Source organism: Camarhynchus parvulus, chromosome 4 (assembly GCF_901933205.1).
Source record: "Camarhynchus parvulus chromosome 4, STF_HiC, whole genome shotgun sequence".
Classification (NCBI taxonomy): Eukaryota; Metazoa; Chordata; class Aves; order Passeriformes; family Thraupidae; genus Camarhynchus; species Camarhynchus parvulus.
The window spans coordinates 69,979,846-69,991,884 of NC_044574.1; the positions used below are offsets into that span (position 1 = coordinate 69,979,846).

The 12,039-nt window shown below is 40.0% G+C and overlaps 1 protein-coding gene across 2 annotated transcripts in view; it reads right to left on the minus strand.

Moving 5' to 3' along the window:
- Window positions 1–2,498: 2,498 nt before the first annotated feature.
- Window positions 2,499–12,039, minus strand: part of SLC7A11 (solute carrier family 7 member 11) — a 60,309-nt gene continuing 50,768 nt past the window's right edge. Inside the window, exons 10-12 of one of the 2 annotated variants that reach the window (XM_030947431.1) lie at window positions 9,632–9,781; window positions 7,703–7,880; window positions 2,499–2,653 (exon numbers count right to left, since the gene is read on the minus strand). In XM_030947431.1, coding sequence (XP_030803291.1) covers window positions 2,586–2,653; window positions 7,703–7,880; window positions 9,632–9,781 — 396 coding nt within the window. In that variant the 3' untranslated portion in view covers window positions 2,499–2,585. Of the gene's footprint in view, window positions 2,654–7,698; window positions 7,881–9,631; window positions 9,782–12,039 lie in introns of both variants that reach the window. The other variant, XM_030947432.1, reaches the window with a different exon arrangement.

Consider the following 12,039-nt stretch of genomic DNA (forward strand, 5'->3'; position numbering starts at 1 on the left):
TTTATCCTTTATTCTAGAAGAATTTCCTCTATGACTCTGAAAATAAATACTTAACAATCTTATAAGAGAACTTGATGCTTTAAGAAAACATGTTTTTCCTCAATTTCTGAAGATATGCCTCACTTTCAAGTGTAATAAAAATACTTAACACTGATTTTCACCATACAGTGGAAACCCAATTACATTATTTTGTATTGCTTTTGCGTGTGCTAAAGAAACTAAACCAGAAATTAAAATCCCTATACACCTTCAAAAACCCCAGATTTTTATTTTCCATGTAATTTTTTTCCTTTCTAAAGTATACAGCTTCACAATCAACAAGTCCTAGGATTTCCCTTGGGATGAATTAACCCTTTACATGAACTAAAGCTAGTAAAGATATGTTCACTGAATCAGGCTTCAGAAACATTTTTAAGCCTTAAAGACCACAATGGGAAAATAAAGCAACATTCAGTTATATTTATGGAGCCCATTTATTTCTACAAGTTAACACTGCCAACAATCCAATTTTCAAGTAATGTGGCACAACAGAAGTGAATACATGGGAACAAAACAGTGAAAAAGTCACATCCGCTGGGGCTCTGGAAGTGGTTTGCTCTGGATCCCATGCACTTTGCATTCATTAGGGGAGGAATGGGCTAGGTGCACTCCTGCAGGGTGCCAGACAGTTTATTTCTGTCAGAGAGAAGCAGAGTTTGTGTACTTTAAAGATGCTCCATGACGACAGAGGCCAAACCCCAATGAACAGGGGTGGCAGGGGATGGCCTCAAAGGCAGAATTGTGACCCAAAGGTAAGTACTAAATAAACACACCCACTGTCAGCACAAAAAACTCTCTCAAAATGTTTGCCTAAAAAAAAAAAAAATTCAAATAACACTAAATTACTGTAAACAGAAAACATTTAAAGAAAAACACTATTTGCAAAATGCTTTCTGTGTCTTAAATTACTGCTCTTCTCCATAAGCAGTTATCTGCATTTCCCTACTTTTGTGAAATTCCACCACAGAGATACAAAATGAAAAAACATGTATACATTTAAGACACATTACTGTACACCTTTAAAGCAGTAGATATTCTGGATATATACAACACATATACAATACACAGTCTCCCTTTGCTGTAGTGGTCTGGCTACTAGTTGTGCTTTTCTCCCAACTTAGGAAGGTCAGTGTTGCTTAGTTCCATAAGAATTTTCATGAAACGTGACTTACTGAAAGCAGACATCTCAAATAGTAGTGCATTCAATAGTTAGGTGTTATGTTCTTAACAGAGGGATAATAAACCTTAACCTTAAGGTTGGGTAGTCATTAAGAATATAAAATTCAATTTCTAAGTATTAAAAAACTTCTTCAGCTATACAATTATCTTTTAAAAAGGGCAAAATTTCAGCTCACATTTGAGCCAAGTTCAGCTCAAAAATAGTTCTGGAGATTAATTTCATTTCATCTGTTTTGAAGGCCTTTCTCTGTTTCTGCTGAGATAAAACCCACAAGAAGACAGGAAAAGCACCTGTTCCTCAGCGTTCCAAAGCTCTGTTAACTGGAGTGTGCTTGAGTGAAAAGCCCACAGATCAGGCACACATCCCACTCAAATCAGCAAATCTGCTGTAGCCTGCCTTATGCCTTATTCAGAAAAAGGTATTGCATTTATTGCCATGTCTTTACCATTTCCCACCAAGTGACATCTATTTCTGCCCACCAACACTGATATAAAACCTTAAAATCAGGTTTGCCTGACTGATAGCTGCAGGACCATATGCTCCTAGATAGGAAATATTCATACAGCAGTGGAGGTGATCTTCAAATATTTTGACTCATTTGAAGGTCAGTGCTCAACTTGCTGGATTTTGTGTGTGTAGGCACACAAACACTGGTAAAATCAGTGATCAATTCCAGCCTGGTAAAAAAGTTAGTGTGCATAAAATTACTGCTAAAATTCCCGTGCTAAAATCTTTCTGCCCCCCTGGCAGAAATATTGAGTCTCAGAAGATGTTTCTGTTGGCTGTGGTGTAAGAACTCTGGGATGAAGAAGCCTTGAGTTTGCCAGCACAAAGGTCTGAGGAGTGGTGCTTCTGCATCTGTGCACTGGGGCTTCCAGCAAGTCAAAAGAAGTCAAATCAGGCTGCCAGTCAGAGGGATGGGAAGAATGCAGAATGTGAAACTCAGCAGCTTTACCTCACCCTTGCTCTGGTGAGAGTTGAGATCTCCAGGGATAGAAAGCAAGATCCATTTTCACAGTAAACCCAGCTGTTACACATCACTTAAACCTATCTTCAGTGACAAAGCAAACGAAATCCCAGTATGATGAACTTACAGTCTGTTAAGATAAGACACTGTACCAAAAAAAAACAGTAAAGAGTTCCCTCGTAGCACAAGTACTTGCTTTCTACATAGAGACCAACCGTGTAAAAAAGAATCTTGCAACAGCATCACAAAAGACAATTCTGGTAAGGGATTTGTTCGGTATCCATTGCAACTGTGACTTGTTCCCCCAGTTTGCAGCATGTTAGGAAGGGGGATGAATCTCCCTACTCTTTTTTATTTCAGGTAGAAATGAAACACCAAGCCAAAAGCTGTGCATGATGATCATGACTTCTGGTTTTCCTCTGCTGGGATGACTTCCAAGAGGATTTGCAATGTTGTGGTTACTCTGCCTGCAAAGATAAAAGCATACACATGGTAAGATTTTGCAGGAGAGATGAAGAAGGAGAAACAGTCAGGAAAATAATCTTAGCTTCTATGCAGGCTGCTTGCACATAGACTTCACACAGGTCATATACATTTATCATTTAAACTCGACATTTTCTTATTAACTAACTGTTTTCCATGCCTCTGATCCAAGGCAATGCACATACAATAATAATAGAAGGGTATACATGTATAACTATATTAAATAAAAGTCTGCATGCTTTTAAAGGCTATCTTAAAAAATTACTACTCTGCATAACTGCTTAGCTTTATCAAGATTTTATGTTGAAATAAAAGTCTGGAAGAATTCAAATAATTTAATTTATCTGTGCCTAGACCTTCCTAAGCAAATAAAATAAAATGTCACCCATCCAAGTAACTTCATGTTTTCTTTTTTTGACTCTGAACATTTATTTCCTTCTGGTGCTTTTGCTGGTTTTCTTTCTAGGGTACTGATGCATAAATGGTGCAGTTAATTCACATACAGCACACAGAGAATAGTAAAAGAACATTTTCTTCCAATTTCTTTCACTTATCACTCTTTCTTAATAACCTATTTTAAATAAGCAGAAATTGTTGCAAAAGAAAGTTCTCATTTCCCTTGAAAGTCTGGCATGAATGTTGACGTTGACACAATGCCAGGAGGGTAAAATAGTGCAGCTCACAGAAGATATGAACTGAAAACATTTCTCTGATCTTCTGTCTAAGGCAGATTCTACCATCCTTTCCTCTTTTCTCTGGATGTCACCAGTTGAGTGCAAAGCCAGGCTGCCCTTAGACTATAAACTGATAGGGGCAGAGAGGCCAGGATTCTCCAGGAATTGCATTTTCCTCCCATCTGCCTTCCCTACCCATAGTGGGACATCAGAGCTGGGCTGAGTGCAGCAGGGAGCAAAGACAGGAGGAAAGCCAGCAGCAGGAATACAGCAGGGCTTCACCCCTGCCATCCCAGCCCTTCCAGCTTTGCAGAGAAGCAAAGGGAAAAAGAGAATTTTATGAAACTGAGCAGTGGCATGACAGCTCTTGGGAAAGGGCACAGCAGCAGAGGGAAATCCTGGGCATCTCTAGAGCTGGCTGTGATTTTGTTCACCTAAGTGGACAGACCCACCAGCAGCAAGACCTTGCCCAGCTCTCCATTTCCATGCAGCAGCTTTTGTCTCTCCTGGGATGAAGCCACAGCAGAGCAGAAAAGTTGGGGGAGCTGGCATTCTTTGCACTTTTTGGTTGCAATGGTCTCAGGATAAATCAGTGCAAGGAGCATTTTCCTCTATGAAAATGTTCCAATCTGTTTCCAGTCAGTACCTACCTCTATGCTGTCTGCTTGAAGCAGTACCCAGAGTTACAGGACCAGTTTCACATTTGTCACAAACCAGCTTAACGTGCCATGGCAGTGCAGATAACTTCCCCAGCCCACTTTAAATCCTAATTATCCCTTTTTGAGAAAATTCACTGCAAATGGGTCCCAGGGGACAACCTTTATAAAAAAAAACCCCAGACTTTGTATCCACACAAGCACCACATAAAGTTTAGGTGAAGAAAGAAAGCAGGAATTTTATCACATATATATGACTGGACATGAAATCTGTAACAACAAAATGTTGAGATAATCTGCCACAGATCCCACCACAAACTCAACAAAGAGAAGCAAATTGAGCATATAACACTTTGTCCTAAGTGAACAAGTGTTATCCTCTGGTGTTGCTAAATAACCCTGGCAGATACTTTGCTATATAAAGAGATCTCATTTCCATCAAGGGCTCAGCTATAAAAAAAAGTAGGATTCAACTTTTTGCCTCTTCACAATTCAACTCATTGTAAAGGAATAGATGTTTTTAAGTATGAGTCTAAGGTTGGGTTTTCAGCTGGGGAAGTATAGATAGAAGCATTCTCATGCTGGTGATGCATCCTTTTACACATTGATCAGCTGCTTAAGATTTGCTAGGCTCAACTTTTTTCATTTTCACATTAGTTTTACAAAAAGAAAGAATGCAGTTGTCAAATGAAGCCTGTACCAACTGAAAATTATTTGTCCCAGCACACCTAGTGCTACAGCAGAATTCCTTTGGAAGAGGAGAGAACAAAATGTTATTCTCATTGGAAAATACCATCCCACAATCTCCAAACCCTATGAGCTGTAAAGTTACCTTTTGTTCAATGCAGCAATTTCATAAGGAGAATGGGAAATTTAAATGCCCTAAGTACAGAACAAAGACTTTCAGCCTTGGGAGGGGATTCCTTGGGTAATCCATTCCAGGGCTCTGCTAGTGTAATAAGCCTGAAACTCCTTTCAGAAACGCATGTATCTTCAGGCTGGCTCTTTTATCCCACCGCTCATTCTGGCTGCTCAATATCCCTTTCCTCTGATCCTTACAAAGCCTATTCAGGATATTCCCTCTGAACTTATGTGGGACTGGTCTTGTACCCATGGGTGTTTGCACCTTGTGGGGTTTATGAGCACCAGCCATCTCTCTCTGCTGAAGCACAGCTGGGCAGCTGAACCAGTCAATGCCTCAAGGAGGTGACTTTTCAAAGCCCCACACCAGCTGCCCATGTGCTGATCTGGGCACGTGAAACAGCTTGGGAACAGTATTGGTAGCACAGCAGCGTGTCCAGACTATCAGGCTGCTACTTCTCCTCTGGTACCACAGGAAATGCTGTGGTCAAGTCTAAGTAGAGTGGATTCATCACATTTATAAAAAAAAAAAAAAAAAAAAAGTCATTTATCTTCTCATACAAAGTTACCCAGTTACTCTGGCAAAAATCTACCTCTTAAACGAAAATCCCGTTTTTTTATGCTGTCCTTTACCTTCTGTCAGGAATTACACTTTCATGCCTATGTAAGATGAAAATCCCGTTTTTTTATGCTGTCCTTTACCTTGTGTCAGGAATTACACTTTCATGCCTATGTAAGATGAAAATCCCATTTTTTCATGCTGTCCTTTACCTTGTGTCAGGAATTACACTTTCATGCCTATGTAAGACATATTGTTTCAAGGTTAGAATACCAAGCTTGCAGCTGCCCAATTTCTTTTCTATATCTCACAGAGGTACCTTAAGTGAATTTATCCTCAATCAATACCTTTTGTAAATGTTCTCAGGCTGTACAATGGGTCTCCCAAAACAATGCCAGCTTAATGACTCCACACAGAAGGTTTATTGCTTCTTCTTAGGGAAAAGAAAAATCTGTTTGTTTCACGAGTAAATCTCCACTCTGCCCCAGCTCAAAACTGTCAGCATCAGTTTTCTGTCATTACTGTTGTTATTTTGGGGATAATAATTGCAAAGCAAACAAGCTGTTTCCCTCACTGACTGGCTTCTGCTGCATTCCTCTCTGAGCCAGTACACCATGCCCATCCATAGATATGACACAGGCACACAGACTTCTTTCTAGGAGGAGAATTTTGTGTTATCTCAAAAGCTAGAAATTATTCACCTTCATTGTCACAGCTGGCAGAAAAATCTTCACATCTATCCAGTCTACCTTAAAGAGAATATTCTTTCTCTTGCCCAAGTAATGTAGTTCAACACTGTCATCCCGTGGCCAAAGATTCAAGTAGCTGTATCCCAAAACCTGAGACACGACGGAAAATGCCAAAAAACCTCCTGGATTTGATAAGAGAAAAATTCCTACACTCTAAATGTCAAGACTGAGAGATTATAAACAGACTAAACCCCGATCACTTAATAGAATGTCCTTCTGCATACAACTGCTTTTATTTGTACTTGTATTTAATTTGAAGATTTCTACCCATTCCCGGGACAATGCAAGTAATTTATAATATTTTGGCTATAAAATTAAGATTTTGCTAGCCTAAACTAACATCTTTTGCTGTAAATACTTCCTGCCCTGTTGCCTATGGACTTCCCAGCATGTATTGAGAGGGAAATTCACATATTCTACGGCAGATAGGATATAACTTTATAAATTATTTATATTGAGAAAATACATACAACTGGTTAAACTGTAATTACATATAAAAGCACTATTCTTTTCTTGTGAGCAGCTCATTTTAAATCATCAATTAAGACTGAAGCACAGAAGACAATATGCACTTTTAATTCAGCATCTATAGAAATCAATTACTTTTAGTTAAAGATTTCACAGGTTGAGTTTTAGTTTTTCAGCAAAAGAAATTATCTTTTTGTTTTCTTTAATAAATTATCCATCATTCCTGAAATACCTTGCCAATAGTCTTATTTCATGTTTTAAAAATTCCCTTTATTTTAGAAGCCTATCATCCTAGTAACAAAAAATGAGAATGAAGAGCTGTAATAAATGATACTGACTTCTACTTGAAATGTTTCAAATAATCCTTCTCTAACACATCAGAACTTCCACAAATCCTTTCAAAACCTTTCAGAAATGGTACAGAAAGCACTCTCGGTGTATTTCAGGCATGAAATACTACTAGCCAAGTCACACACAAGTCATTCTTCATGAAGCACAGAAATAATTACCATAGAGGCCATGGTATATTTGCTATCACCCTGTCAGGAGCCGCTGCTAAGGACAATATCCCCATGCCCAACCTGCCTGAATCTTCCAGACACTCCCAGTCCCATTCCAAACACTCCTCAGCGGTCCACAGGCACATGGGGTCAGTAGGGAGCACCGAGCTCATCCTGATATCACAGTTGTTTTGCTCAGGATTCCAAAGAGATTCTCCAAGGAGTGCAGTACTGTCTTCATTAGCGCAGAGGCAGGGTCAGGAGAAGGTGATGGTGACTTAAAAGGAATTGGGTGTTTGTAAGGGAGGGTGGGGAAGAAGCATTAGTTCTTTAAAGTCAATCGCTGCCTGAGGAACAGCCTTGCTGTGAATGTACCTCATTAGTTAGGGGGCATTGAGTGCCATTGGCCGAGCAATGCTGGAGCATGTGCCCAAAAGCAACTTGTGCTGTCACTCCCAGCTCATAGCAGCTGAGAGGGTCAATCCAAAGGATTTGACAACACAGGGAGAGCTCTGAGAAACTCCTGGAGCCAGCAAGAAGGAGAGAAATCCTACCCCAGGACTTACCTAGAAGCTTTCTGAACCACTTTGGCTTGTTGTCCCATACAATGAAGAGGTAGTAGGCAGGAATGCCAGTCAGGGTTATTGCAAATCCAATCCCTGTGTTCACTGGGTCAGAGTAAAGTGACAAAGCAACCATGAAGAGGCAAGTGAAGGAAAACAACGCTGGAATAAATAAAGGAACCTGAAAAATAACCGCACAGAGAACCATTAAATAATAAGATCATTGTAAAGTAATGACTAAGGCATTTAACCTTCCATAAGATGTAAATTGGATATGACCCAGCAGTACAGGACAGTTCTGGAAAAATAAGGGTATCTAGAACAGGCACACAAAATATCAGTGATGCAGAAGCCAGGCCCTGCCAAGTGCTATGCAGTGAGTACCACAGAAGTGTCTTAATTACACCCTAAAACACTCCAGTGTTTTACTTCCTCTAAAATGTAAGGACTGTAAATAAGTTACATTGTAAAAGTCCTTCCTCTAATCCCCCAGCGTATAAGCAAGCAGCTCTAACCACAGTAAAGATTTCCGTTTTGATAATTACCCATTAGAAAACATTTTAAAACACAGCCAGGAGCTCAAATCACCTTTTAAAACTATTAAGGACATATTGATTTTCTTCCTAAGGTAAAAATCAAAATCTAGCAGGAAGAGAGCAAATTAAACAGCAATTTGACTAGTGATAAAGATATTTGATAGTGTTATGCACCTGATAGCGACTGAAAAAGCACTTTCTGACTGTATGACTGATGGCATTGCCAGTGTCACTGCTGAAAGCACACAAAGTAACCATATCAAACTTATTTGCTCAATTTTCAAAAACACCAATACAATCACTCTCTTAGCAACTCTCTGAAGGAAATGCCTACAGGCATGGCTTATGAGACATTAAGTGTAATGGAAAATTGAGAATTCCTCGGAGATTGTTCTCTTCCTTTCATGCCTCGAAGCATTACTGTTCCTCTTTTGTGTACTGTCAAAGTTTTTTTTTTAATCAAAGCAAAACAGGTTGTACTTATTTAGTAATATACCTCCTTTTTTGCTAATATACCTACAAGAATGCAACAATACACATTCTTAGTTCTTCACAAAATAGTCATCTTGGCAGCATCTGAACAGGGATATATTTCCCAATTTTTTGATGATGGATATTATCTTTCTGGATACACAATGGGACAACTTACTTTGTATGATGCTACTTAAAACAAGCAAGAAAAATAGCAGAACCAAGGCCAAAATAGATACTACTCAAGGGGCTGGACTATTAGCATTTTCTTTCAGGGTTCACAATAACTCTGTCTGCCAATCCACTGCAAGTGCCAAATATTACAATGATCACACTAACCACTTATTTGCAGAGAAAATTGGCATACTTGGTATTGGATATGCAATGACATAAATGCCCTCTCTCATAAATTCTTGCGCTTAACATGACTTTTTTGATCATGTTTTTGTATATTTGGTCATAAAATTATCCAGGCCTTTATCAAAGGACACATTAAATAGAGGACTGGCTGAAAATCAGGTTGGCACAAGTAACCCCAATATTTGTAGTCTGAGCCCTCTGTGGCTGCAGAGGGCTCAAGGTATTTTCACACAGCTTGCATCACACAGCTCATATCACACAGCCTGAGCACAGCAGACAGGCAAAACTGAGCAAATGCCTTCATCTCAGCACAGCAGCTTCAGTCTCTGCCCCCCAAGCATAGGAAAGAGGCAAGAATTCTTTTCCAGGATGGAACACAGCTGGGGTAGCACTGGGGACCTCGCAGGAAAACTCTCACTCTTCACTGTAAAGAACTGTTGTCTCTTAAATCGGTTTTTCCTGAGAAAGAGGTTAGCTTGTTACATCAGAAAATGCTCCCTTGCTGTCTGACTGCAGGACAGAGAGGAGGGAGGATTCATGTAAAAGAGTAGAGAGCAGATGTTACCTTGAAAGGACGAGGCATATCAGGACGTTTATATCTGAGATAAATCAACCCAGCAACTACCAGTCCAATAAAAAGCCACCTGGCAAAGCTGAGGAAATTCAAGAGGCTGTAGAGATCCCCGTTGAATAACATTATCATTGTGAGAGGATGCTGCAAAAGAAATTCAGAGCATAAGAGGGGTTTAGTAGATCGATCTCTATTATTTTACAGCAGTGATGTCAAAGTTTTCCTCAGGGACAAGCAGCACAGCCTTATGCACACACCTGAGTGCCACAGACTTCAGGCTTGCCTTTGTCATAAAATCAGGTGTGTGATCAATGTCCAGCTGTCCCCTGAGACCGTTTTGGATCAATATATATCTGTCCTGTGTGGCCACACATAGTCAATACAAATCTGTCCCTTGCGACCCGGACAAAAATACACAGGCACACTGCACCACCAAAGTGCTGGAGCATCCTGGGCAGCATTCTCGTTGGATATAAGCTCACTGCAGGTTTACTTGCTCATTGCTGATGTAAATTATAAGAACAGTTAAATTTTGGTCACATCTAATCATATGAAAGCAGAAATTTCTAAGTGTTTTGTGGAAGGAAAAAGTCTTAGTGTCCCAGGCTTCATAGGGGAAGTGAGCAAAGAGGGCATGGCAAGGGGCAGTTCCACACCATGAGATGCCAGCGGGGCACACTGGGTTGCCACCAGCTTGAGTTTGCCTTTGCCCAGACTTGCAGAGTGTAGGCTTATTGCGCATTGTAAATGCAAATATTTATGAGAAGAAGGAAGAATTTAGCCGTCACTCAGGTAGCTATTTAAGAGCAAGAAGCAGAGGGGACACCAGAATAAATACAGTTCCTCATTAAAAAACTAGTCTGAGATACAAGGCTCCTGTGAGGCAGGCAGAAGGTTATGTACAAACCAGTGTTTTGTTGTGAGTTAGATGGTTAGGGAAGACTACATGGATCTATTTCAAGGGAGTATTTGGACAAAAAAAAAAAAAGTCCTTGCATTTGGGCATGAAGGAGTAAGTCAAATTCTCCATATCACTCATTCTTCAGCAGGAGGGAAGATCTTGGAAGTGAGAGGTTTATAAAAAGGCCACAGGTGAAATCAACTGCAGATGCAGTAAAACACTGGGCTAAATGTTTACACATAGAAAACTATCTTGTATTATTTATCCAGATTCACAGTCTCGCTCTCTTTTTTTTCAAAGGAGTGCAGACAACATGGATTTGAATCAGAAGGACCAATATTTCAAAGGTAGGTCTCTTGCCTCCAACCTCTAATGACTTACAGTACTTGGTTCCTTACATATAGATAGTAAGCAAACTCCTATGTAAATGTCAAGGGAAATTGTACCATGAATTGTATTGGGCAAGATTTCTTCTCTACAGACTCAACCTCCAAAAGCTTGAAATCTCAGTTATAACTAGAATGCAAGCTATATACAATAAAGCAAGTGAAGGAGAGCTATCAAGAAAACATACAAGAAAGCAGGATTACAATCAGGTAGCATGATTTCTATGAGTTAATACACACATGTATCAAATTCCTCGTGTTGGTGAGGAATACTTCTGGTCCAGGTAGCTCAGCTTGCAGACTGAGATGCAGATTGAAATGCAGGCTGCGTGGAAGCCTGAGACCCACAACAAAGAGCATGAAAGATTGGTGACTCCAGGCAGATGAGCAGATACTGGGTGACACAGCAGGAGCTGGGAATTGCTGACCCTTTGGATACCAAAGCAAATGAAGACCAGTGAAGCCAGCAAAGTGGATGGACATGGAGATGGATTAGGAACCAAAGACTTGGGAGGAAGAGCAAGACTTTTGGGGAGAATGTGGGATATAAAAGGCAGTAGGATTCCTTTGTCAGGGGTCCTTCCTCAGGGGCACCAGCTCAGCTGTTTCTGCGTTCCTGTGCCTGGACTAAGTGGCTTTATGGAACGAGACATCAGATATTCTGCCATGGGAAACCTGGGTTCAAAGCAGTGGGGAAGCCTGGCCTGTGAGTGGGATGTGCAGGAGTCCAGCAGTGACCCCCTGAGTCACCAGAGTCACCACTGGGAAGGGGCTGGAAAATTTCTCTAAACATACACACATAAACAGATTTCTTAATTTAAAAAAAAAGGTGTTGGTTTATTTTTTTTTAATTTAACAAGCCTCAAACGCATGCTTGTTTTCTCAGTTTATCCTCAAAAGCTCTTTCTTTTCTTACAGCATGTAGAACTTGGAAGGAGAAATAAAATAGGGAAATGCTAAAATTACTGTTGATGTAGAATATATCCTGCCACTGCTCTATTTGCAGTAAGGTGAGCTAAAAATTTGCAATCTTTGAAGGAAAGCCATCTTCATACTAGAATCTGACTTTTTCAAAGGAAATCAATGCACTGGTGTAACAGGACCATATGCAATAG